The sequence below is a fragment of the Equus asinus genome, chromosome 10, assembly GCF_041296235.1.
Source record: "Equus asinus isolate D_3611 breed Donkey chromosome 10, EquAss-T2T_v2, whole genome shotgun sequence".
Lineage (NCBI taxonomy): Eukaryota > Metazoa > Chordata > Mammalia > Perissodactyla > Equidae > Equus > Equus asinus.
The window spans coordinates 30365279-30392500 of NC_091799.1; the positions used below are offsets into that span (position 1 = coordinate 30365279).

General features: G+C 50.3%; 1 protein-coding gene across 45 annotated transcripts in view; it reads right to left on the reverse strand.

The window, feature by feature from the left end:
- Positions 1-575: 575 nt before the first annotated feature.
- Positions 576-27222, reverse strand: part of ZNF618 (zinc finger protein 618) — a 176159-nt gene continuing 149512 nt past the window's right edge. For 10 of the 45 annotated variants that reach the window (XM_070518927.1, XM_070518924.1, XM_070518921.1 and 7 more), the window contains 4 exons: positions 18093-18173; positions 15072-15149; positions 2784-2885; positions 576-2243 (listed from right to left, as the gene is read on the reverse strand). In XM_070518927.1, the coding sequence (XP_070375028.1) occupies positions 727-2243; positions 2784-2885; positions 15072-15149; positions 18093-18173 (1778 nt within the window). In that variant the 3' untranslated portion in view covers positions 576-726. Of the gene's footprint in view, positions 2244-2783; positions 2886-15071; positions 15150-16134; positions 16180-18092; positions 18177-21853; positions 22094-27222 lie in introns of all 45 variants that reach the window. The other 35 variants (XM_044778985.2, XM_044778984.2, XM_044778983.2 and 32 more) reach the window with 7 other exon arrangements.

Here is a 27222-nt window from a genome sequence, read left to right on the forward strand (position 1 = left end):
GATAGGTGTGTTTCTAAGGCGGCCGCCCCGGGACACGCAAGGGTGCCTCGAAGGCAGCAGCTCAATGCCCTGAAGGTGAAGAAAAAAGTCCAGTGCAGAAACTGTCCATCTGATGTAGGCTGGAGCGTCCATGGCAGAGCAGCCGGGGAGGGCGGGGTGTGATGGGGTCACGAGGGCTCGGGCAGGGGGACGGAGGGGAGAGGGAGACCACGGGATGAAGGACGGGGAGTGTCAAGTCACTTCAGAACTCAGCTGCCTGAATATCTTACCACACCAGCTTTCTACCCATCTGCACACCTGAAAATGGAATCTTTAAAGCCCCCTTAGCGAGAAAAGGAGGGGAAAGGTCTTCCCTCCCCCGCTACCACTCAGCTTTCCTGACACACCCAGTTTGATACACACGCGCCCAGGAGCAGACGTGTGCACGTGCACCAGGGCTGCATGTGTGTGCACGCGTGCACGAAGCTTCCGCGGCCACGCGGACGAGCACGGAGCCTCCACGCCTACATGGGTGGCGCACACGTGCACACACACACACACACACAGTGGAAAAAAAAGCACTTAAGTTTCCAGGGGGCGTTATAATGAGGTCCACAGTGTTTAGAACTTAAATTCCTTCTCTTTGTTTGCGACAGTGTTGTGTGTATTTTTTTTTCCTAACGTCCTCTTCTCTCTTTTTTTTTTTTTCCTTTCTCTTTCTTTCTCGTTCTGTTCCCAGGGAAGGTCTTAAAGCATGTTGGATTTCAGAAACATGAGTTTGTTCATGTCTTCTGGACTGAGCAGTCGTCTCCTTTTGATTAAAAGTGCCTGTTCACACATATTTACACACCCGCTCCTGGCCCCCACGGCCGGAACCGCCAGGAGCCAGAAGGCCAGCTTGGCGAGTTTCGTGTGCTTCTGGGTTACGCACGACCAGTACTGGAAGAGGTCGGGGGTGGCCTGGAAGAGGGGCTCTTGCAGGTAGTCGTACACCTCGTTCTTCCCAAGCCGATCGTCCTCCTGAGCCGCAGGGCTCTCGCTGGCGGCGGAGCGGGGCTTCTTGGCCGCGGGCTCGAAGTCAGCCTCCTCGGTCCAGGATTCCTTCACCTCGTTGATGAGCTCGCACACCTTGCCGATGATCTCCTCGTGCTGGTAGGGTGGGACGGGCCGCAGCTTCTGCTGCGGGTCCAGGATCATGGCCACCTTGTGCGCCGGGTGCACCTTGAAGTTCTCCTTGAGGGCCTCCAGGAAGAGGTGGCACAGCTTGCTGACGGTGCCCGCGTCGTTGGCCTTGGCCGTGAACAGCTTCTCGAGCCGGACGTAGGTGGGCAGCACCAGCTGCAGCGTGGGCTGGCTCTCGTTGCTCAGCTCGATGACCGCCTGCTTCACCGGCGTCAGGATGGCGGCCAGGTTGCTGAGCAGATGCTTGTTGAGGCTCTGGATGAGGTTCATCTTCTTGGCCCGGCTGTAGAACTCGCAGATCTGCTCGTAGCGCTCGTGCACCAGCAGCAGCGAGTCCGTGACCGAGTTCCAGCAGGGCGGCGGCGAGGTCTCCTCCAGCGACCCGAAGGTCTCCTTGGCGAGGCCCGTGGAGCCCGCCAGGTCCTCGCACACGTTGAGCAGCTCGATGACCTCGTGCATGCTGCGGGCCTGCAGCGTCCGCTTGCTCAGCACGCTCTGCACCACGGAGTTCAAGGCACAGGCTGAGCAGCGAAGGCACATGCCGGCCTTGGAGAAGGCGGACGCGCTCACCCGGCAGTCCGTCACGTACACGGTCCTGATCTCCGACATCACGAACTCCGACAGCACGTTCTGCACCCAGTGGTGCACCAGGTCACCGCTGTCACGGATGTCCGCGCCCTTCACGCCCAGCACGTAGCTCTTGATGTGGTTGCCCTCGGCCTGGTAGGCCGTGAGGATGTAGCAGGAGTCGGGGCCCACGCTCTGCGAGTGGCAGGTGACGCCGATGCCCAGGCAGGCATTGCTGCCCAAGGCACAGGTCACTTTCACCTTCACCTGGTTGTACATGCGCGGCAGGTGCTTCAGCGCCAGTGTGTTGAAATTGCCCAGGATCTCGGTGACGGAGAAGGCCCCGTAGCGGGCGCCGCTGTCCACCAGCGTCTGGGCCAGCTTCAGGAAGTCCTTCCCGCTGACCACGCTCAGCGCGCCCAGGTCGGCGCACATGACCCGCAGCAGCCGCTCCGCGATGTTCTGCCGCTCCTTCTCGGGGATCATGCTGTTGGGTGTTAAACCACTGGTCGTGGCTGGCAGGAAACACAAGGAGAGATGTGATTAATCCTGGCATTTGAGGCTCCATGGTCCGGCAGCAGTCTTAGTCTCTTAAGCATCTAGTATTAGGAATTATGAACAGGTTTCATCTTGCACACAGATTGGTGGTACTGACTTTAACATGTGACTGTCTCACAGGAGTAAAGTTCTATGATTGATTAGTGATGCCTGCCATGGGCATGGGACTAGAACACAGTGGTATGTGTGCCACAAACTTGCTGCATGTATCATTTCCCTAGACCTTTGAAGCCAACTAACTCAGCCTCTTCCTCACTACAGGAATGGCCTCTAAGAAAAGATGTCCCACCCTCTCCCTGGGCCTCCTGCCCATCCTAGGAGGTCACATAATTCCCAGAAATGAGCTTTTGGGGTGAAAGTGCTTTGTAGACCGTTCTGCCTGGTCTTGCATTATCGCGGGAGGCACAGGTCGGGGGGATGGCGGGCAGTGCAGGGGCAGGAAGGCGTGTGGGGCAGGCCTCCATGAGCCCCCGGGCTCCGGCCTGGGAGAGACCTACTGTTGTTGGCACTGTTCCTCTGGGCCTGGGGTTTCCACTTCTCTTCCACAACAGCAGGCGGTGACCGGGACTGGTTGGAGGCCATGTTGTTCTCATTGTCGGCTGCGGGCACAAAGGGGACAGTGCGTTACCCTGAAGTATGAGAGCTACAGCATGGCCAGTGAAGGCAAAACACAGCTTCCGGCACAGGCCTGGTTTCAAATCCTAGCTCTTCCTTAGACAACTGTCTAATGTTTGTGAAGCCTCATCTTCATCACTTGGAGAAATGAAGATAATAACTCGGAGGTGACACAATGGCTGGAAGGAATAACGCAAGGAAACAGGTGAGCACAGCGCCGGTGGAGTAAGCACTCAGGACACAGGAATCGCTGGACCCGAGTCTGGCTGGGTGCCCCCACACCCACACACAACCAGAACGTCCTAGCTCTGAAATAGGGGAGGGGGTGCAAGTACACCCCAAGTGGCCTAAGGCATCTCACACTCTCACTTCTGTAAAGTCTGCCTTTTCGTCTTTTCAGCATATTTACAGTCACATATTGCTAACAACGGGGACACGTCCTGAGAATGTGTCATTAGGCGATGTCGTGGTTCTGTGAACATCTTAGCGTGCCCTTGCACAAACCGAGACGGTACAGCCCACTACACACCTGGGACTAATCTTATGGGACCACCGTCGTATATGAGGTCTGCCACTGACCGAAATGTCACTACGTGGTGCATGACTGTACTAGAAATTTAATGAGATGAATAAAACAAAGCCAAAGCCCTATATGATATGAAGTACAAAATTTCCAACCCCCTCACTGTAAGACATGGGAACTGAAGTCCAGATATTGGAAAGGATTTGTCCACACAGAAAACCAGCAGCAAGGCTGGTCAGTCATCCCAGGGCCCTGGTTCCCAGATGCCTCCTCCACGCATTTCCCTAACTTCCGGTAACTTGTGCATATGCAACTGCATCCGGATAGAAAAAACTGGCACAGGCCTATTCTCATCTATTCACGGCTACTGCTTGACATTTTTATAGTCCGGAAATGGTCGGAGTGACATGCTTGTCCTAACAAATGGCTGCACGATCGTCTGTTGTACGACATACCACAGGCTGCTTGACCACACTCCACGCCCTGGGTTTCTGGGCTGTGCTGTTCCCAGCGTTACTGTTCTGCTAGGAACCTACCTGCCTAACAGTCTAACGTTGTTCCTCTGTGCCATTTTTGGTTGTTGTTGCTATTGTGGAGTTTTTTCCTCGAGACATCATCTCAAAGGCAGAACTGACAACCCGAGGCTAGGAATGGGTCCATGACACTTGTTCAGTGCTGCCAGGCACCTTCCACTCTGCCCAGTTAAAGGCATCAGGCCTTAGAGGCCAAGGCTGCACTTTTCGTACTTAGAGGAGAGACTTCCCCAACTTCTACACGCTCAGCCCTACAAGACTAGTTAAGAAACTCTGGGACATCCACTCGGAGGCGTATTTTGCAAGCGCTAGAAAGGTGGTTACGTAGACTGTAATAATATGGGAAAATACGTAAAAGGACGAGAAGCAAGATCTAATAGTCATTTTGTATGTATTATTTATATATATATTTTAGACTTGCAAGTCAAAAAATAAACAAATCTATGCATCAAAAATAGCTAGGGAGGGGGACTTCTACTTCTGCCTGTTAAGGATGACCCGCCACGGCAGGTGCCCTCCAGATGCAAACAACTGTGACCCGTGACACGAATGCTCTCAGACAGGCAGCCCAGGTGGGACCCCGGAAAAACAGCAGCAGGTGTAAGCTCTATGACGGCCCCAGCTTCCTGCCTGGAGGCGGTGTCCAAGCTGCAGTGTGGGGACAGGGAACCGGAACAGAGCCCCGGGGTCTCGTGGATTCAAAGAGACAGAGATCAAAGTTTAGGGAGGCCCAAGGCAGCTGGAGTTCACAGGCAAAAGTACCCAAGAGACAGAGTTACACAGAGAGCACTGGAGAACGTCAGTAGGGTTCCTTGGAGTTCCTGTTGAATATCAACCTGCCTAAGCACAGGGTCAAATCCCATGAGATGGGGAGAGAATCACCAGACAGCAGCAGGCCGATAACCCCTGGGGCTCCCACACGGGAGGGAGCCATCTGTGTTTCCTCAACCAGAATGGACAGACCTCACCATGGGGCTGAATCAGCCAGAGATGAAGGGCTGCAATACACCCGCCCTAATACCTCTTAGGAACAAGCCTCCAAACCATCAAGGCGGTCCCTTGAACTAAACTGTAAGCTGGAACAAATTTCAGCACTCTTTAAAAAACATACAGCAAAATCCAGCACCCGACAGTGTGAAATTCACAATGTTAAGTATCCAATAAAAAAAGTAGCACTTTCAAAGTCGCAGGAAAATATGACCTAAAAACCAGGAGAAAAACCAATCAAAGACAAGACCCAGCAAGAACAGAGACGATGGAATTAGCCAAGAATAAGGAGCTTAAAACAGCTGTCACAAATATCGTAGATATGCTCAAAGGCATGAAGGGAAACATGAGCGTCCTAGGGATAGAAATAGAAGATGTTAAAGAACCAAAACTAAAACTAACCAACCCAAGGGGAACTTCTAGGTATAAAAACAGACTGCATGGGAAACATACAGTGTACAGGATAAAAGCAGATAACATGCCAGGGAAGAAAAAAGTCAGTAAACCGAGAGACACAGAACTATCAAGTATGAAAAACAGAGAGGGTAAAAGGCTGAAAATAAACCAACAGAGCATGGACAATAACAAGCAGTTTAACAGACACAGAATTGGAGTGCCAGCCAAAAGGGGTGAGGCAGAAAAAATATTTGAAGAAATGGCGAAAATTTTTCCAAATTGGGTGAAAGCTATAAACCCAGATCCAAAAAGCTCAATTGACCCCAAGCAGAACAAACATAAAGAAACCACCACCATGGCCCAGTATCATAATCAAAATGTCGAAAATCATGAAGAGAAACTCTTAAAAGCAGCCAGAGACAGCGAAGTTACATACAGACAGAACCAAAATAAGGAGGAGAACAGACTTCTTATCAGAAATCACGCTACCCGGCAGGCAACAGAGCAAAGTACTAAAAGAAAATGTTAACCCAAAATTCTGAAGCCAGTGATCTCTTTCATAAACAAAGATGAAAGATTTTTGAAACAAACAAAACATCAGACCTGCACTATAAGAAATGTTAAAGGAAGTTCTTCGTATCAGGAAAAAATGACATCAAACAAGAATTTGGATCTATAGAAAGAAACAACGAATGCTGGAAACTGTTCATGTGTAGATAAATATAAAAAATATTTCCCTCATTTTTAATCTCTTTATAAGATAACTGAATACTCACTGGAAAAGAATAACAACGAATTGTGGTATTATATATAGAAGCAACTATATGAAAACAAGAGCATAAAGAACAGGGAGGAAAAACAGACAATATCGTGGAAAGTTTCTTACATAATATGAAAAGTGGGCCAATATTATTTGAAGGTAGACTGTGATAAGTTAGAAATACATAGTTTAAAACCCAAATAAACTATAAAAAAATAAAACCAAGAGTTATAGCTAATAAGTGCACTGTGGAAATTAAAAGTGGAATCATAAAAATTCTCAATCCAAAATAAAGCAGGAAAATTAGAGAAAAAGGAACAAAGAATAAATGAGACAATTAGCAAACAAATAGCAAGACGGTAGATTCAAACCCAATAATATTGAAATTACATTAAATGTAAATGGTCTCCATACTCCAAATAAAGGTCAGAGATTGTCATACTTATTAAAAAAGCAAGACCCAACAATATGTTGTCTACGGGAAACCTATTTAAATATGAAGACAGAGATGGGTTCAAAGTAAAAGGCTAAATAAAGGCAGACCATACAAACAGTAATGCTAGACTTCAGGACAAGAAACATCGCCAGGGATAACAGGAGACCCTGCATAATGATAAAGGAGTCAAATTACCAAGAATATATAATAATCCTAAATGTGTAAGCATGTGACAACAGAGCATCGAAACACACAAAGCAAAACCTGAGAGAACTAAAACAAGAAATAGACAAATCCACAGCTGGGAATTTCAACTCTCTTTTCTACGTGATTCTTACTGAGAAAAGAGAAAAAAGACTGAACATAATAAATGAACAGAGAGTGGAGAATATCAAGCAGACTCACATACAGATAACCGGATTCCCAGAAAAAGGAGGTGTGGCAGAAAAATACTGAAATCATACACAGTAGGGTCTCTGACCATAACTGAATTAAATTAGAAGTCAATAACAAACAGATATTTGGAAAAACTCCAACTATCTGAATATTAAACATCGCACATCCTAAGGGAAGCTAGAAAATGTTTTGAACTAAATAAAAATAAAAACCTAACACTTCAAAATTTGTGGGATAACTTTAAAGCAGGGCTTATGTATAGCATTAAATAATTATATTAGAAATGAAGGAAAATACAAGCAGTGTTACAAGCTTCCACCCTAAGAGATCTAAAGAGGAAGAATGAGTCTAAAGTAAGAAGAAAGGAAATAACAGAGATGGAAGCAGAAACGAATGTAACAAAATGGATAAACAATAGAGAAAAATCAGTGAAACTAAAAGGCGATCTTTGTAATAAATCAATGAAACTGATAAACTTCCAGCCAGAAAGATTAAGGGAAAAAAAAGTGCACAAAAATTATCAGTATCAAGAATGAAACAGGGGACATGACTATCGATGCTACAGATATTAAAGGGATTAATAATGATTATGAACTTTATGCCAATAAATTTGACCACTTGAAGCAAACAAATATCCTGAAAGACACAAAGCACCAAAGTTCACTCCAGAAAAAAATATATAACCTGAAATAGTCCTACATCTATTTTAAAAATTGAGTTCCTAGTTAAATAACCTCCCACAGAGAAAATTCCCACATAGGTTCATTGGTGAATTTGCCCAAATATTTAAGGAAGAGATAACATAAATTCTACACAAATTCTTCCAGCAAACAGAAAGAACATCTCTCAATTCCTTTTATGAGGCTGGCATTACCCTAATCTAAAACTAGGGGAAAATATTACACAAAAACAAACTACAGTAAAATATCTTTCATAAATATAAATGCAAAAATCCTTAACAAAATACTAGCAAACTAAATACAGTAATATATCAAAAGAATAATACTTCATGACTAAGTGGAGTTTATCCCACAAATGCAAGTTGGGGTTAACAGAAAAACCAGTCAGTGTAATTCCATATTCTAAGAGAAAAAAAGAAGAAAAATCATCTCCATAGATATAAAAGCACATTAAAATGTGGCAAATTCAACAGCCACTCATGTCACAAATGCTCAGAAAACTAGACAGAAAAAGAAAGTTCCTCAACCCAATAAATGGCATCTTAAAAAAAAACCCATAAGTTTACTGACCTGGAAGAAATAAAAAGGATTGTGAGGAAATACTATGAACAAGAGTATTCCAACAAATTAGACAACCTGGATGAAACAAATTCTTAGGAAAATATAAACTATCAAAACTGATTCAAGAAACAGAAAATCTGGATAGACTTAAAGAAAAATACCAAATTAGTAATCAAAAAACTTCCCCCACAAAAAAAGAAAAGCCCAGGCTTGGATGGCTTCCCTGGTGAATTCTGCCATATGTTAAAGGAACACTTCACAAATTCTTCCAAAAAACAGAAGAGGAGTGGACAAGTCTCAATTCATTTTACAAGGTGGGTATTATTCTGATACCCAAATCAGACAAAGACATTAGAAGAAAAGAAACTAAGCCCACTATCCCTTATGAATATAGATACAAACATCCTCAATAAAATGCAGCAGACCAAACCCAGCAACAGATCCAACAGATTACACACCACGACCAGGTGGGATTTATCCCAGGAATTCAAGGTTGGTTCAACATCCAAAACTCAGCGTAATATACCATATTAATAGAATAAAGGACAAAACCCAATGACCATCTCAACAGATGCAGAAAAAGCACTTGACAAAGTCTAACACCCTTTCGTGATAAAAACACTCAACAAATTAGGAATAGAAAGGAACTTTTTCAGTCTAATAAAAGGCATCATGAAAAACCCACTGCTAACATCACACTTAATAAATAAACACTGAGAGCTTTCTCCCTAAGATCAGAAACAAGAACAGAACGTCCACTCTCGTCTCCTCTATCCAACATGTATGGGAGGTTCTAGCCAGGGCAATTAGGCAAAAAAGAAAGAAAGAGCATCCAGACTGGAATGGAAGAAGTAAAATTATCAATATTTGCAGATGACATGAGTGTGTATATAGAAAATCCTATGGAATACACACCAACACACGACAATTAGAACCATAAATGAATTCAGCAAGGTTGCAGGATACAATCAATATATATTTAAAAAATCAACTGATAGACAATATTGTACTATAATCATCAAACTTGCTAAGAGACTAGAACGTAATTATTCCAACCAGTAAAAACAAAGGTTAATTATGTAATGTGACAGAGCTGCTAAATATCCCTACACTGGCAATCATTTAACAATATCTAAGTGTATCAAATTCACATACTGTGCCCCTTAAATTGACACATTGTTGCATGTCAAATATAGTTATAAAAAATGGAAACAAATCAGTTGAATTTCTCTACACCAGCAAACGAACACTCCAAAATTCAAATTAAGAAATAGTATCAAAAGAATAAAATATTTAGTAATAAATTTACAAAAAAGTGCAAGATCTGCACATTGAGAAGTAAAAACATTGTTTTTTTTTTTTTTGAGGAAGATTAGCCCTGAGCTAACTGCTGCCAATCCTCCTCTTTTTGCTGAGGAAGACTGGCCCTGAGCTAACATCCGTGCCCATCTTCCTCCACTTTATATGTGGGACGCCTACCACAGTATGGTGTGCCATACGGTGCCATGTCCGCACCCGGGATCTGAACTGGCGAACCCCAGGCCACCAAAGCGGAGTGTGTGCACTTAACCACTGTGCCACGGGGCCAGCCCTAAAAACACTGTTGAAAGAACTCAAAGAAGACTTAAAATAAATGGAAAGACATTCCATGTTCATGGATTGTAAGACTAGATATTGTTAAAATGGCAATACTCCCTGAATTCATCTGGATTTTCCCTGCGGGCTTTTTTTACAGAAGTTGGCAAGCTGATCCTAAAATCCACGTGGAAATGCAAAGGATACAGAATAAGCACTCAAAAAATTTCTTGGAAAAGAATAAAGTTGGAGGGTTTACACTCCCTGATTTCAAAATGACTACAAAGCTACAGTAATCAACACAGTGTAGTAGTGGCACAAGGAAAGCCATTTAGATCAATGGAATAGAATTCAGAATCCTGAAATAAACCTGCACACATATGGTTAATTGATTTTCAACAGGGGTGCCAGGACAATGCAATGGGCAGGTGGTGGGCGGGGGTGGGTGGGTAAGAATAGCCTTTTCAAAAAACGGTGCTGGGACACTGGATAGCCACATGCCAAAGATTGCGGTTGGACCCCTACCTCACATCACATACAAAAATTAACTCAAAGTTAAAAGCTAAAACTCTCAAACTCTCCTAAGACAACACAGGAGTTAAGTCTTTGTGACCTTAGGTCAGGCAGTGGTTTTTTAGATAGGCCACCAGAAGCATACACAATAAAAGAAAAAATAAATGAACGGACTTTATCACAATTACAAACTTTCATGCTTTAAAGGACAACATCAAGAAAGTGAAAAGATAACCCACAGAATGAGAGAAAATATTTGCAAATCATCTATCTACAGAGGTCTTGTACCTAGAATATACAAAGAACTCTTACAACTCCATAATAAAAAGACAAAAACCCAATTCAAAAATGGGCCAAGGATCTAAACAGACATTTCTCCAAGGAAGATATTCAAACGGCCAATAAGCCCATGAAAATATTCTCGACATCATGAGTCATGAGGAATATGCAAATCAAAATCACAATGAGATACCACTTCACACACGCCAGGATGGCTGTAATCAAAAAGCCAGATGATGACAAGCCTTGTCAAGGATGTGGAGACACAGGACCCCTCTCCACTGTTGGTGGGGGTGCAAAAATGGCGCAGCCGTTTAGGAAACTGTCTGAGAACTTTTCAAATGGTTAAGCATAGAGTTACCACATGACCCAGCATTTCCACTCCTAGGTATATACCTGATAGAGTTAAAAACGTGTCCACACGAGGACTTGTCCTTGAATGTCCACAGCAGGTTTCTTCATAATAGGCCCAAACTGGAGACAGCCTAAATATCCATCAATTGGTGATGGATAAACAAATTGTGGTATATCCAAACAGTGGAATACTACTTAAAAATAGAGAGAATTACCCATAACATAGAACAACATGGATGAATCTCAAACGAAAGAAGTCAGACACGGAAGATCAAATACCATGTATTTCCATTTATATAAAATTCCAGGAAAGGCAAAGCTATGACAAAAAGCAGATAGTGGTTGGGGCTGGCCTGGTGGCACACTGGTTAAGTTCGCACGTTCTGCTTTGGTGGCCAGGGGTTCGCTGGTTGAGATCCTGGGTGTGGACATGGCACCGCTTGTCAAGCCATGCTGTGGTAGGCGTCCCACATATAAAGTAGAGGAAGATGGGCAGGGATGTTAGCTCAGGGCCAGTCTTCCTCAGCAAAAAGAGGAGGATTGGCAGTAGTTAGCTCAGGGCTAATCTTCCTCAAAATAAAAAAACAAGCAGACAGTGGTTGCCAAGCATGGGGTAGGGCAAAGGGACTGCAAAGAAGCACGAGAGAACATTTTGGGGTTCATGCTAACGTCACACATTGTGATTGTGATGTGGTTAAATGACTATACATTTGTCAAAACGCATGAAACCGTACTTTGAAATTGGTGAATTTTATTCATGTAAATTATATCTCAATAAATTCAATTTTAAAACAGACTGAAAAGAACCCCATTATGAGAATAATGGTGGATAGCTTTTGAGTAATGAGGTTATGGCTGATTCTTCATTTCTCACTGCTCTGCATTTTCCCAGTTCCCTTTAATGAAGAGAACTTATATTTTAAAAAAGGAAGCACGAATTGTAAAATGAAAGCCAGCAGCTGCTCCTGCCGACGTTCTCCACTAGAGTCTAGGGATCTGAAGTCCCTAGATTTGAACCTGGCTCTGCAATGGCTGTGGGGTGTGACATTGAGTTAGTCACTTTACCTCTCTGGACCTCAATTTCCCCTCCTCCCTCCAAAATGCTGGGGCCGGGCAAACCACAGCACAGTGATTCCCGCTCTGCCTTTCCGCAGGACTTGCAATTGATACTACTCAACCCAGCTTTAGAAAACAACGTCCAGTACTGGTTGATTAAAATTATTTTTCCTCCACATCCCACAGACGCTGCTCCTGACGTGGTGAGGTACTCCGTCAATGCTCTGTGAAAGGCCTGATTTACAGCTGAAAGTAAGTTTTACTCACTGTGGCTATCCCTACGGACCATAAGTATACACACACACGCATGCACATGCTCCTGTGCTCGCACATGCATGCACACGCATTTGCAAAGGGCTGGATGCAAAGCTGGAATAAAGGCTGTCTCCCAGGGAGGGACCAGTGCACGAAAGAGAAAGTGGTTGTTTCCGGCAGGGGATGGAAAAAGAGGCACTGGCTGCTGTTTGTCTCATCTCAGAACGTGCCTCGGCCTCCATACTTCACGTGTGTCAGCTCCAGAACCCTCACCCGGCTTGTGGAGGGTGCTGACTAGCCCACTTTACAGACGAGAAGACTGAGGCCCGGAGAGGTGAAGAGGCTCAAAGGGATAAGAAATCAGGCGAGGCCCTTCCAAAATCCTAAAACTGCCATTGCCAACCTGTCTGCCGCCGGGGAAAGTCCCCGTGTCTCTCCTGGCTGTGGTCCTCAGGCAAGTTACCTAGCCATTTTGTGCCTCAATGTCCTTATCTATAAAGTGGAGCTAAAATGGGCATTTAACTATTCTGAGTTAAGCAGTTCTGAGGACTAAATAAGCTAATATGTGGAAAACTCTTAGAATAAGGCCTGGCACCAAGGAAGCTCAAATGACATTAAGATACTTTTTATGAGCTGTGCAACTTTCGGCCAGTGATCATGTTCTCTGAGCCTCCATTTCTTCATCTGTCCAACGGGGATGATAATGTCAGCTGGTGAACAGGCTTGTTCAGGAGATCGGAGGAAAGACACACCTGACACCCAGTCATCGCTCACTAAATGTTCGCTATCTTTAGTATGACGCCTGCCAAAACCCGCTCGTGAAGTGTCACCAGGGCAAGACAAGTTTTCTCCAGCACAGAAAGGAAGTTCATTGGCGAGAATTACCCCGTGCCATTCAGCACTCTTAATGAGATTGGTGTTATTCGTGGCTGATCCCCTTATCAGCAGGGCTGTGAACTGCGCAGATCATGACGCTTAATTTCTCTCTGTGGAGTCAATCCTCTAATCCCGACTCAGCCTGGCTGGCATTCAGCCTGGCTCCATATGGCACTGCCAGTGCTGGCGAGGCATTCTCTGCCGGCGACCGACCAGAACAAAGCAGCCCAAAGCTCTTCCCAGAAAACAAGTCGGGATACGTGGGAGAGGCGGGGACCCCCACCAGGGTGCAGTCTCGGTTTGCATTTTTTTTTTTTTAAAGATTTTATTTTTTTCCTTTTTCTCCCCAAAGGCCCCCAGCACATAGTTGTATGTTCTTCGTTGTGGGTCCTTCTAGTTGTGGCATGTGGGACGCCGCCTCAGCATGGCCCGATAAGCAGTGCCCTGTCTGCGCCCAGGATTCGAACCAACGAAACACTGGGCCGCCTGCAGCGGAGCGCGCGAACCCAACCACTCGGCCACGGGGCCAGCCCCTCACGGTTTGCATTTTAATGGCCTCTGCCCAACTGCCTGAGGGATGGAGAAGGGGCACCCTGGCCCTTCCCTAATTAGGCTCAGCTTCCAGAAGCTGGGGCAAGTGGAGGTGGGGTTCAGAGGAGTGGTGAGCCAGAGCAGGTTGTGGGAGTCTGGGACGCAGGTGGTGTGTTCAGGAAGTGGTCCCCAAGCAGCCTTCCAGAAGCTGTCGCTGGTTCCCATCAGGTCTAGTCTCAACGCCTTGAGCTGGCATTCAAGGCCTTTCCTGGTGCAGGAGGGTTGATGGCAAGGGCGAGCAGGAGGTGCGAGACACGTGAAGATGGAACCTGGGTGTGAGGGGGGCAGCTGGAGAGTGCAGGTTTGTGTGTCCTTGTTTTAGACATGGAGACACTCAGAGAGGGGGAGGTTCCTGCCCGAGGTCACACAGCATGGGGCACACTAGAGCATGGAACTCATGCATCTTGGCTGCCAATCCAACCCTGTCCTGATTTTAATGAGTCCACTAGACATAAATAACACCCAAAAGATCACATGAATTAGGGCCTAGTGTCCAGCAGATACCCAATTAATCCATGCTGAATGAATGACTGAACAAATGAATGCAGAGAGGTGACACGAACAGAAACCACTGGGCCCTGGGGATGCATCTATTACAGCACACAGCGTCTGCCTGAGTGAAACAGAAATGAGACCAGAAGCGGGCGCTACGATGACCAAAACCTAAATCGGAGGGGTTGGTTTGAAGGCTGGGTGGTCTATAGCGAGGGGCTGACGCTGCAAGCTGGAAAGCTGGCAGAACAGCCAGCAGAGGGTTGTCCGGACAGCAGATGACTCGCCTTTGGCTCCATGGCAGTCCCTGGACAAGCGGGCAGGGGCGTGGCCTGAGGATGTGTCAGAAACGTATGTCCTGGCCGCCCCAGGCCTGCGGAGCCTGAAATGCAGGGTGGGGCCCGGAAATCTGTGCTGTAACCCGTCCCCAGGTGACGGGGGCCGCTCCAGTCTGAGGACGGCTGCTCTGTGGGACAGTTACAGTGACGGCCATCTGCTCCCAGACGGGGCTTCGGCCCAGGTTGCCGGGGCTCAGGCCTCTCCACCCCGTCTCCCACCTCTGCTCACCCACCTCTCAAACCCCCTCAATTCCGCCTCCACGTCTCTCTCCGGGTCAGCTCCTGTTTGGCCTTTAGGCTCAGCACAGGAGCCACAACCTTCCAGAAGTGTCCTTCAGCTCTGTCCCCCAATGGTCACCAAGCCCACGGCCCCCCCAGTGCATGGACCACCCTGTGTTCTGACTGACCATCCGGGGCTCCCTGAGGGCAGGTCCCATGTCCTGCGGTCATTTCCTGGCAGACAGTGGCTTTCACCAGGGCCCTGTGGCCGCCTCTGGCTTTGGCAGGATCTGCGGGGGATGAGGAGGGGGCTGAGCATCCCCCCGGCCAGGCGGCCACTGGCCCCTTACCTGCGTGGGACTGCATGTGCTCCAGCAGGTTGTTGTAGAATTGGAACTGGATCCCGCAGGCGCCACAGGTGTAGGGTTCTGGGGAGAGAAGCGAAGAAGCCGTGTCAGGGCCAGACCGAGCCCGAAGCCTCTTGGCTGGGCTGCGGCCAGCTCTGGCACGGGGAACCCAACACGCACGGGGGCTCTGCACTTGGGGCCCTGGGCCCAGCCTGTCTGCTCCCCTGCCCACCACTGACTAGTGAGGGAGAGAGGAAGACGTGCAGATGGAGACCATCTAATCCAACCAGGCAGACATTTATTGAGTGCTCACTGTGTGCCAGGCAGTTCTGGGCCCTGGGGGGGTGTGGGGATGGTTGGGGGAGGACGACTAACGGGCCTGGAGCTCTCTCAGGGCAGAGACTGCATCTTATTTGTTCCACAGCCCGGCTCTCTGCTGGTGGAAGCGCACAGACAGGAATGAATGAATGAATGCATGAACAACCCAAACAAGGCGATGGACAGAGAGGGCAGTAAGGGCGGGGAAGGAGAGGCAGGAGGAAAGGGCAGGAAGTGGAGAAAGTCATAGAAAGGCAAGAGGAAGTGAGGATAAGATGAGGGAGGGGAGGGGAGGGGAGGGTGGGTGAGGGGGAAGGGAGAGGACCTTTATCTTTCATCCCTGTGTGCCCAGCACTCAAGTCAGGGCCTGGCACAGGGAAGACCAGAAGGAGGAAGAAGGGGTGCAAAGAGGAGTTAGGAACCCGGAGGAAGAGGACGGCTGAGATGGGGCTCGGAGAGGGGTCCTGAGGCTGCCCCGGGGAATAGGAATGGGAAGGTTGGTGTCCCCGCCAGGGCCGGGGCTGGCAGAGGCAGGCTGCCCCCAGGGAGGGCTCTGCTCCGTGCCCTGTGCAAACTCCTCCGCCCGCCCGGGGCTGGGCCTCCTTCTGCCTCCACAGCTGCCGGGTCTGCCTGGGAGGGCGGCCCCAGGCCAGATGCTCTGGGGAGGTCCTGAGCGAGCGTGCGGCCAGCTGAGTTCATTCCCTGCCCTGCCTCGCCCTCTCCACCCCCCAACGGGACCATCACTTACTCTGCAGGAGAGGGAAAGGATTGGAAATCAGGGGACTTGGAGTTTCTGCAAAAGAGAAACAGTTCAGCTAAGTCTCTTCCAGCTCTGGTGCTCAGAGATGACTGTCACTATTTCCATTCTTTATAAGCAGTGAGCCAGATGTGGCTCTGAGGAGGGGTGGCATCTGGGAGCCAGGCTCACGTCTGGGGTGGGGCTGGGGCACCGGGCAGACCCAGATCAGTGAGGGCCATCCCTCTAGGACACACTCAACTCTCAAAAAGCGAGCCCACAGGACGCTAAGGAGGAACCGTCCACGTGTGGCTGCCCGCCACAGGACAGGGAGCTGGGGGCAGCTTTCAGGCACCAGGATGGGAATGTCTGGCACCAAAAACCAGAGCCTCAGATGTAGGAGGCAGCAGAGTGGGGCCGGACGGACGACCCCAGGAATCCTGGCTCCACCACCCACAAGCTGGGGACCTGGGACAAGCAGCACCCTCACCTGACCTCACTTTCCTCATCTGAAAAGTTGGGTAACAGTAACACCAACCCCCACCCCTGCCCCAGGGCTGTGGGAAGGACGGAAACAGACAAGACACACAGAGCTCTGAACACATGCCAGGCACACAGTAAGCGCTCAATAAATGGTGGCTGCCAGCAGTGGCAGCACTTGACACCAAGATTCCCAGTTCTGAGTGTCGGCCCTGGAGGAAGGAGAGGCAGCGGGTGCAGGCTGGCTGGCTGAGCACGACACTCCCCAGGAGCCAGCGGTTCTGGTCCCGGCTCTGCTCCTTACTCTTGGGTGTGCTCCATCACTTTAGGGCCACCTCACGGAGAGGCTGAGTGGGTGACATTTTTCAAAAGGGCGAAGCCGGTTGGAAAAGTCGGTTTAAAGGATCATGTCAACATTCTCGGGGCTCCTACAGCACCCCTCGCGGTATTCATCAAATCACTTGTTTTCCTTAAAACCACCACACGTGAGTGCGTAATCCACGCAAGGCCCTGGCTGGCCGTTCCCGGTGCCCAGGATCTGTGTGCTCTGCCCACGGGACAGCAGAGGAGGAATTTAGAGTCTGGTCCAAGTCACCAGCTTGCAGATGGTGCAACTGGGGTTTGAGCCTCGGCTGGAAACCCAAGCTGGAGCTCGGTTTCTATCTTCAAATCCGTGCTCCCAGCTGTTTCACAAAGCCCCTGACTGACCGTCCAGCCACGTCCATCATCCGTCTACACCCAGGCAGTGCCCAGCCCAGCGCCAGCCACAGACCCACACCTAATGCAGTGAAGTAAACTTCAACTGTGCAAGAAAGTCAGCGGGCGCCTTACTGTATGTAACCAGCGTCAGAATTCTTTTCCCATCCTGCCCCGGCTGTCACTGAGCAGACTGGCTTGCTTGGGATCACCCACGGCCCTGGCAGGTGGCCCCTGTCTGCCGGGGCTATGGTCTTGGCTGTTCTCTCTGGGCGATGGCTCGGCCAGCAGGCTCAGCCGCCACCAGGAGGCGCCAAAATACCACCAGGGATCTCAGACAAACCTGCTCGGGCCGGTAGGGGCTGGAAGGGAGTGTGTGGATGGCCCCAGGTCCCAAGTGGCGCCAGAAGTTGGGGCCTCCGGCTCTTGGGCCACAGCTCTCTCTACTGTACCCCCTTTGCCTCTCCTGGAAAGAAACTGGCTGCCACGTTCACCCTACAAACAGCAATGGCTCACTTAGACCCGATGCTCCAGGGCCATCTGAGTGGGGCCACGGCAGCCTATGGGGAGGGGGAGTTCCTCTCTCCATGGGGAAGAGTCCCAGGCCTTGAGATGCCCCTGAGGCCCAGAGGGATGTCCGTGGAAGAAAGGGCCCCTCCCGCTCTGCCTGGCCCTGGCCTCCTCCCGCCAACACCCATCAGGCAGCAGGCAGACCCCAGCCCACAGAGCGCGTGCTGCCATGGCCGCGGGGAGGGCAGGAGCCGATGGCAGTGGCTGTCACGGGGCACACTCACCGCTGGAGTTTTGGGAACTGCTATTCGTCTCTTCAAAGTGGTTTTGTGCTTTGCCTTCTACTCTCCGACTGAACGCGCTTTCTGCTGGGGGCGGGGGCAGGAGAGAGCAAGGAAAGCGATGGTGATCGGTCAGCATTAGGGCTGAGGGAGGGGCGTGCCAGCAAGGCTCAGAGGGTGAGGTACCGGCACCGCCCTGACCCCCGGGCTGGGTGAGTGCCCAGGGATTCATGCTGGGGGAACCAGCACAGGGACACCCCCGGTTCCCCCGGGTCACCTGAGCTGCCTGACGCCTTGTCAGGGCCCTAAGTGACCCCCCCCGCCCCGACAGCGCCCAGGGGTGCAGGTCCAGGCAGGGGGGTGATGCGTGTGTGACTTGTTCAAGAGAGCACAGATGAAATCCAGCTGAGCGAACATATGACAAATGGGCTGGGTCTGCCCATCTTTGGTCCCTGGGGAGCCACATTTGTGACACTGAGTGATGTGGATCTGCCACTCACGACTCCCTCTGCCAGATTCTGCTGCCACAGGCCCCCCAAAGGAACAGGGAGGATGACAGACTGTTTCCTGGTGGTGGCTCTGGCAGAGCAGGAGGGCCAGGCAGCTGGTTCCAGCTCCGCAAGCTGAGCGGTCCCTGAAGCGGCAGAAAAGGGACCAGGGAAGATGGGCAGAGCTGGGGCAGCCCCACACCCTGAGGCCAAAGACCCGGCGAAGTCTGGCCAGGTTCACCCAGGGGAACGGACTGGCTCCCCAAGTGACTTCTGGGGTGTCTCCGCTTACAGGTGGCACCTTCCCGAGCGGCTCGCCCTCTCCCAGGCACTGTCCAGAACCCGTGGAACGCAAAGATAGGGTCCAACCAGGAGGAAAAACACCCATTTGGTCCCCACCCCCCCTGCAGCAGGTACTGAGACAAAAATCCAAGCTGGAAAGCCACCTGGCTTTTCCAAGATTCTCTTGGGACAAGAGGATGGTGGATGCTCCCGGAGATACAGGCTTCTGGGAACAAGTCCACTGGGGATGAGCAGCTGACCAGTCCCTTTCTTAAGGGGAAACAACTAACATGAGCATGTCAAAGGCTCTGAGAAGTCCAACCGAAAAGAGACCCATTAAGCTTTATTTCACCCAGGCTTCTCAAAGGTATTTGGCCACCAAAGCTCATTTAAAAAAAAATAGCAGATTCCTTAATATCCCTCAAAATTGGTGACCCCGGGAACCCACTTTGGGAAATGCCACTGTCACCCAGTCCACCCTCTGCAGGGAGGGCAAGTGCTCAGACTGTGACGGCTGGGGTTCCAGATGACCATCGGGGTGATGGCATAGGAAGCCGGGGTGGCTCCCACAGCCTCTGCCTAATTCCCTGGGCTCCAACCCAAGGCCTCCTGACGCAGCCTCGTTTTCGCAGAGGCTGTTGCTGACATCAGGAGGTAGACGTCTTCAAAACGTGCCTGTGAAACGCCTGGGCTGAAGCTACAGATCTGCCACCTCAAGTAGCACCTGTAAATTGGCAAAGAAAGCCCCCGATTCTGTGTCGGGGGGGAGCAGGCGGGACTCTCATCGACTGAGCACCTCTACGTGGCAGACCCTGGTCCAGATGCTTCACTTCGGTGTTCTCCCTTCATCCTGCCAACAGCTCTAGGAGGCCCACATTGTCATTCCCATTTTATAGGTGAAAAAACAGAGGAAACTGAGGTGGTCAAGTTCCTGGGCTCATTATGCTCCTAACCCTCTAAGACGGCAGAATAAGGAGATTTCATTTTTGGGGCAGATGCTTCCGTTTTGAAAAGGTCTGGGCTAGGGAAGGGATGCACTCTCCATCCAGATCCTTGTGCACGCAGGGGGCTGGCTGCCCACCTGTGGAGGATGTTCGTGCAGCCCGACCAGCATACTGGTAAACGTAGCACAGCAGAGACTACAAATGCTTATAATTAGGCTCCTAATGCTCAGGTGATGATGGAAATCCCTGCCACCAGCAGCTCCGGCTGAAAACCAGCGGGCGGCACCGTGGGTGAAGTCCCACGCACACACACGCACACACACAGGGAAGAGCTGCCTGTTCTAGAATGATCGGGGCGGTGACAACTTCCAGCTCTAACATGCGTGTTCCTGCTGCTCACAACCCGGTGTCCTCTGCCCTGCCCAGCTGGTAAACCAAGGTGTGACCCCCACCGCAAGTCTTGCAGGGCACTGGAGGCAGCCAGAAGCACGCCCCAAACCTTGCTGGATGCTAACTTGGCAACGCTGAGGTCCGAGAGCGGCCACAGACCACGCAGCCCCTGCAAGCGGCTCTCTGCAGAAACGTAAAGACTCCCAGCCACCAGGTCAAGACTAAAAGCAAGATCTGAAAGCCACAGTCCCGTTACTCAGCCAAGCCGAAATCTACCACCGACGAGCCTGTGATGATCATCTGTTTCTTACCAATTTATGACTACTGTTGCAAAAACACAACGGCTGTTGGCTCTTCTCATCGCAGAGCCTGGAAAACCGTTAACTTCAAGGCTGATTAACTACTTACTCTCCTTTTGGGAGACCTGAGCACAACAAGCATATCTTCACACATTTTTAGGAACCACATCCTTCCCCAAAATTAGCCTCCTGAACCAGAGAGAAAAAGGCAATCACATCTCACTTGCTCTGTCATTGGTCCAATCTACTGGTTCATGTAATGGAGCCCTCAGTTTGACCACCGCATATTTAACGGATGGCTTTGGGCCTCTTGAGGGCAAATGAAAGGCCCCTGGTCCCAGAAGGACTACATTACCACTCGACCCTACATCCCACACATCCGGGCAGGCGGCCCAAGGCTCATCCCACCCAGGTATGAACCAGGATTCCTAATAACTGGTACTCAGCACACAGTGTGTCTACCAGTTTTCCTGGGGGAAATGGCTGCTGTGAAGCTGCTGTTCAGCCTTCTGGAGTCTGAGCCCCCTTCTGCACGGACTCAGACAACAATGCAGCTGGCATCCATTGGTTTCGTGCTGGGCTATGGCTTGGGGGGGTTCACAGGTAGTACTAGATAGGGGGAGGCCAAGAGAACAGAACTCCTGGTCAACTCCTCTGCCTCATGGAAAGCAGCTCTCTGTAGACATGAGCTTTTACATTGGGTTTTCTGAAAGATGGGGCATGCAAACTCATGCCAAGAGGGTCCAGGCAGGTGATGTAAATGGATGAACTGGGCTAGATGCGAGACAGACAACAGTGTGATCACAATGAGAAATGACACCAGCCACGTGGCCACTGTGTTGGGGAGGCAGGAGGGAGTGGTGGGGACTGTGGCAAACGGGAGAGCACATGCTCTGTGAAAGGAGGCAGCGGTGGTCGGCCCTCCAGCCAATTGTTGCCCCTGCAGGAAAGTGGCCCGAGGACTGCCAGAACTGGCTTTTCAATGTCAGCTGCAAATCAGAAGTTTTACATAAAATCTCCTAATGTGCAAACATTGGTAACTAATTTTAAAAAATTTTTAACTCCTTAGGCCAGGATGTGGAAAAAAAATATTCTCCTGCTTAAAAAAAAATAAAAAAATAGATGCCTACCATCGTGTACAACTCTCTCAGTTAGGGCAAGAAAATCGAGATGCAGAGAGGTTTGATGGCTCGCCTCTGTCACAGAGACACCCAGAGGCACAGCCGCATCCGGATTCGTCCCAGAGAACAATGGGACCTCCACTCTCGCTCTTGCAAGGGAACAATGACCCCGGGCACGGCTGTGGCAGATGCGAAGGGCAGGGAGTGGAGGAAGTGTAGGGGGACATAGGCCATTGGTACCTGCGGTCGCCTTGCTTGCTGGAGATCCCGAGTTTGGCGTGCGGAACGTCTGGGTTTGGGTGGCTGGAGGGGTGCGGTGTAAGAGGGTGGCGCATCGGACCACGGAGGCCGGAGCCTTTTTCCCCGACTGGTTCGTCTGGGTCTTCGCCGCCACGAAGCGCGGAGATGGGGAGACCTCTGGATGTGAACACTCAGAGCCCGTGTCTGGATCGTCCGGCGGCTCCCACCCGGGGGCGGTACCTGAGAGGGTCACGCTCTCAGTCCCCGAGGGCTTGGAGCCCATAGAGTGAGGGGCCTCCTGGGCCACAGGCCCCCATGCTCAAGGGTTGAAACCTCTTGTCGGTCCACAGAGACTAAAGGCTCTCACTCCCACCCGGAACTGGAGAAAGCCCGGGAGTCTAGAACCTTCTCCAGCTTCTCCTGGAAGGCAGCCTGATCGCCAGCTCACCCTGAGTGTCTCCTGGAGCCCACCGACCAGCCCCCTGGGTGGGTCACCCATAACCTTGACCAGTCCAGGCTCTGAGGGTCTAAGAACTCAACCTGTGATGAATGCCTGGGGCACCTGATTAGGTGACCCAGGCCCAAGGGCATTTTCTAGAACATTCACTTGCAAGCCTCTTCCTTCAAAGGCAGGCAGGCCTGGACGTAATGATGAAAACAGGCAGAGACGTGCCAGGGTTGACTGGTGGGGTGGGGTAAAAGCAGGGGGCCCAATGCCACCCCAAGGTTTTAGTGGAAGGGGCTCCGGTGCCCCCTGGCCACTGACTGAGAGTGGCTGCTCTCAGGGGACAGTGCTCAATCCAGGGCCCGAGGCTTTGACTGAAATAAGGGCAGCACGTCACTGTGGTGTCTGGGGAACCCTGTGTCACCATTTCTCCTGCCTCCCTCACCCGAGTTCTCTGCAGAGGCTGGGGTCACTGAGAACACGGGGGCTGACACTCGAGTGGTCTCCACCTCTGGCAGTCTTGGGCAGGCAGTGGTCTTCCTCCTTCACACTGCCCAGGGCTGCAATCACCAGTGCTGGCGACCCTTGACCCTGGCCACACTCCCACATTCAAAACGAAAGAGGAGGGGGGCAGCGGTCTTCTCACTCAACGGCAACTCTCTCCCCTAAAGGTAAGAGGGGACCAGGCAGGAGGGACGGGCCCCTCTTTGACGCTGACCAGGCGGCTCAGAGGACCCACAGGAATGGGGACCATCCTGAGGACATCGTCTTGACCCAGAGCCTGGCTGGAGCACTGAGCTGCCTGCGAATGACCCAGCAGCTCCTTTCCTGCCTCTGGGGGCAAAGGAGGAGCCTCGTCACACCGCTGCTCCTGGGACAGCGTCCATCCTGGCACCAGACACTCCACCCACGGCTTTCAGAGCCCAAAACAAAAAGGCGCTCCCTGGTCCTCCACCTCGGCCCACTCCTGGCAGATCGGGAGCCCAGGCCCAGAGAAGCAGGAGGCAGGGCCTTGCCCAAGGTCACACCGGAACCCACTCTTCAAAGTTTTGTTTACCACCTCGAGGCACTAAGGCGAGCTCAGAGGATTCAGGCTCCCCCTCCTCCCTTTGGAAGGTCACCACCTCCCTCCACCCAGACAGCCAGATGCCCAGAGCTGGGGAGTCCCTCAGTCACAGCCCCCTTAAGTAGGCCCCCATCTGCACCACTTGAGCCCCCCCAAGGCCTCAGTGTGTGGAGAATTCAGGCGTAACCTTGCCGCCTCAACCCCCAGTCTCTGGAATCTTGTGTTCTGAATGAGGCCCGGAGAGTCTGGGGAGAAAGGACACCTCCATATGCTCCCTCCCACTCTCCCTCCTCCCTTTTCAGAGCCAAGGACCTCAGAGGCCCCTGAGTCCAACCAGAAGGGCGGCTCGTCTCATAACGTCCAAATTTTTTTTATGCTGAGGAAGATTTGCCCTGAGCTAACATCCACTGCCAATCTTCTTCTTTTTGTAGGTGAGCTGCCACCACAGCATGGCCACTGACAGACAAGTGGTGTAGGTCCCCACCCAGGAACCGAACCCGGGCTGTCAAAGCGGAGTGCGCTGAACTTAACCACTAGGCAACCCGGTCTGGCCCTTCCAAATATTTTTTAGCTACAGAATAAACCTACACATCACACTCTGGGGGAGGCATCCAGAGTCCCATCTCTGACTTCTCCACTGTCACCCTCAAGCACGGTTTGGGGACACAGCTGGTGGTTCACTGGAACAGAACCGGCACTGAGTGTGGAGCGAGGCCAACCAGCCTGAGCCCCAGGTCCGTGACCTTCGGCCTCTCCCGTCTCAGACTCTACTTCCCCTCTCTTGGCCTTAGCTCCCCCAGCACACCCCTGATAGCAGGGGGACACCCATCTCTGTGCTACCAACCTCACGGGCATTTTGTGGAGAATCCAAGAAAGCCACAGAAGCACCATGAAGGATAAACAGCTCTTCAAACATGAGCAGCGATTACTAGTATTTTTTTAGGAATAAGGAAACCAAGGCCCAGAATGGTTAACAGTTTACGGCCACACAGAAAGTTAGTGCCAGGATGGGACAGGAGCTCAAACCTGCCGGCTCCTCAAGGAGGCCTCTGCACGAGGCCATGTGGTCCCCTTCAGCACTAATCCACACACCCCGGGGACCTGGGCACAGGGGACAGAGAATTTCTGAGCGATAAATTCAGCACGCTGCTTTCTCTAGGTCTCTAGGAGACCCTCCAAATCGGGCCTTCTCATGGTCTACAATCTGGCTGTCAAAATCCTGGCATTCCACGTGCGAGTGCCCCTCCTCCCCTGCGGCAGGGAGCTCAGGGACCCCCACAGAGCACGTGATATAAGAAACCCTAGGGCATCTGTTTTCTCAACCACCCAGCAGCCTGGGACCTGCTCCCCTCTCGCCCTCTCCCGTTCGACAATATCCTTTTTCTTCTGAGGTTCATGGCCTTTGCACATGCTATTCCCTCTGCCAGCAATGTTTGTCCCTCCAATTTCTGCCCGGATAACTGCTTCTGGTCCTACACACCTCCACTTAAACATCACTTCCTCTGGCCACCCTCCCTGATATTCCCCTGGTCATTTATCTTTCAGCCCCCTCTCCTCTTCCCTTCCGAGATCTGATCGCCATCGGTAAGGACACGCGGTACGATCTTTCGATCGATGTCTGTTTCCCCGTTAGCCTGCAAGCTCTGTGAGGGCAGGGACTCTGTCAGTTTGGCCCGACCGCGCACTGAGTGCCTGGAACATTCCCTGACACACAGGAAGTGCTCAACAGATATTGTGGAATCAGAGAATCAACGCAGGAATGATTCAGAACCGCTGAGCACGTCAAAGGTGGGATGCCCAAGAGATGACATACGAAGCTGTGTCACGTTATCCTCCCAATGGCCCGCAGAGTATGAGGCAGATGGGTAGGCAGAGGCTCCGAGAGGTACACCACCACTCCAGGGTCAAAGGGCAGGTTGGGGCTGAGCCAGGATGAACTGCCCAGGCTCTGAACCCATTTCACTCAACAGCTCGCTCCATCTGTTGACCTTCCCACATGCGATGTTATCAGGCTGGAATTCCTACCTGGGCTTTCACTGAGAAAGGAAGAAAGAGCTTCGGACAGACTGGCTGATTGCCCTTGTAAGAAGCATACGAGATATTTACCCATAAGAGATATTTTAAAATAAGAGAACACCATGGTCTCTCCTTTCTGTAAAGCTTTGAAAATTTAAATGGAGCGAAAAATCCTGAGAATACAAGGATTCGAGAAAACTAACTATGCAGCTGACAGGGTGGAGGGACCAGGGGGTCTCCTTGAAACCCTTACTAGGCAGAAGGGGGTGGAAATGCATTCAAGGCAAATGGGAAGAGTGTGCTCAAGGGCTCGAGGTGGGAATGAATGGGAGACGTGATGCAAGAGGAGTGTCAATTTGGGAAACCCTACTCCCTACTAAGGATTTTAGCCTTAGAAAGAGAACTGGAGACCTTATACCTCTGGCCATGATGGAGCAACTGGTGTGGGACTAACCCTCCTCCCTGGTCAACTGCAAGGCTGGACAAAACACATGAAATGACAGTTTTCAGACCTTCAACAGCAGGCGGCGCAGGACTGTGATTCAGGAAAGAAGACCTGCCGTGAGCCCCACCATCACTCCACCTCTCTGCCTGGAGAGATCTGGACCACAGCACAGAGGTGGACCCAAAGCACAGCGATCTCGCAGAACAGAGGAGGCAGTGATTAGGGTTCAGGGCTTCTGAGGTGGCTGGATTTTGCAATGCAGAATAACAAAGAGGAGGGAATTGTGCAAAAAGAAAAAAAAAAAAACAACGCTGGAAACATGCACAGGGTCCCCATGAAGTCTTTGGCTGAATGTCAAACTGATTTGTGCAGAGGGAGCCTCTGCAAAGGCTGCGGCAAACAGCCACTGGGGGCTGTGAGCTGAGTGAGGATCCGGAGGTTGCACAGGTTTGGAGATGTTTGAGTTCCCACCTGCCGGAGAGGAGAGACCTTGCTGAACACCTTGGGCATTCAACTGAGACCTGGAAAGCCTGTGCTTCAGAAGGCTTACTCTAACCCTAGAACATGAACTACTCTAGCCCTGCCTTAACACAGCTTAAAAACAAGCCTTTGAAATATCAAGCTGACCTGTAAGTAAATTAACTGCCTGCCAGAACAAAATCCAACCTTTTTTAAAGGAAGATAACAAAATCCAGACACTCAACAACAGAGCACCTGCAATGTGCAGCAAAGAATAAAACATTACTCGTCAGGTGATGCAGGAAAATGTGACTGATAATCAAGAGAAAAAAACAGTCAGTAGAAACATACAGAAATGACAGGGATGACGGCATTTGCAGACAAGGACCTTAAAGCAGCTATTATAAATACGCTCAAAGATTTAATGGATAATATGAACATAATGAAGAAAGGAATGATGTAAAAAGGAACCAAGCAGAAATTACAGAGATGAAAAATATGGTTGCTGAAATGAAAAATTCAACTGAAGGATTTTTCTAATAAAACCGATTAGACACTGTAGAAGAAAAGATCAGTGAACTCGAAGACAGGGCACTAGAAACTGTCCAAATGGAAGCACAGAGGGAAAACTACACTGAAAATTTGAACAGTGCTTCTGTTGATCTGTAAAATGGTTTAACATACATGTAATTAAAGTCTCAAAGGGAGAGGAAAGAGAGATTGGGGAAGAAAAATATTTGAAGAAATATTGACTGAAAACTGTCCAAATTTGATTTAAAAAAATCTAAACCCATTCATCCATTCATCCAAGAAGTTCAAGAAATCCCAAACAGGATAAACATAAAGAAAACCATACATCATAATCAAATTGCTGAAAATCAGTAATACAGAGAAATATGTAAAAGCATCCAGAAAAAAAAGGCATATTAAACATAGAA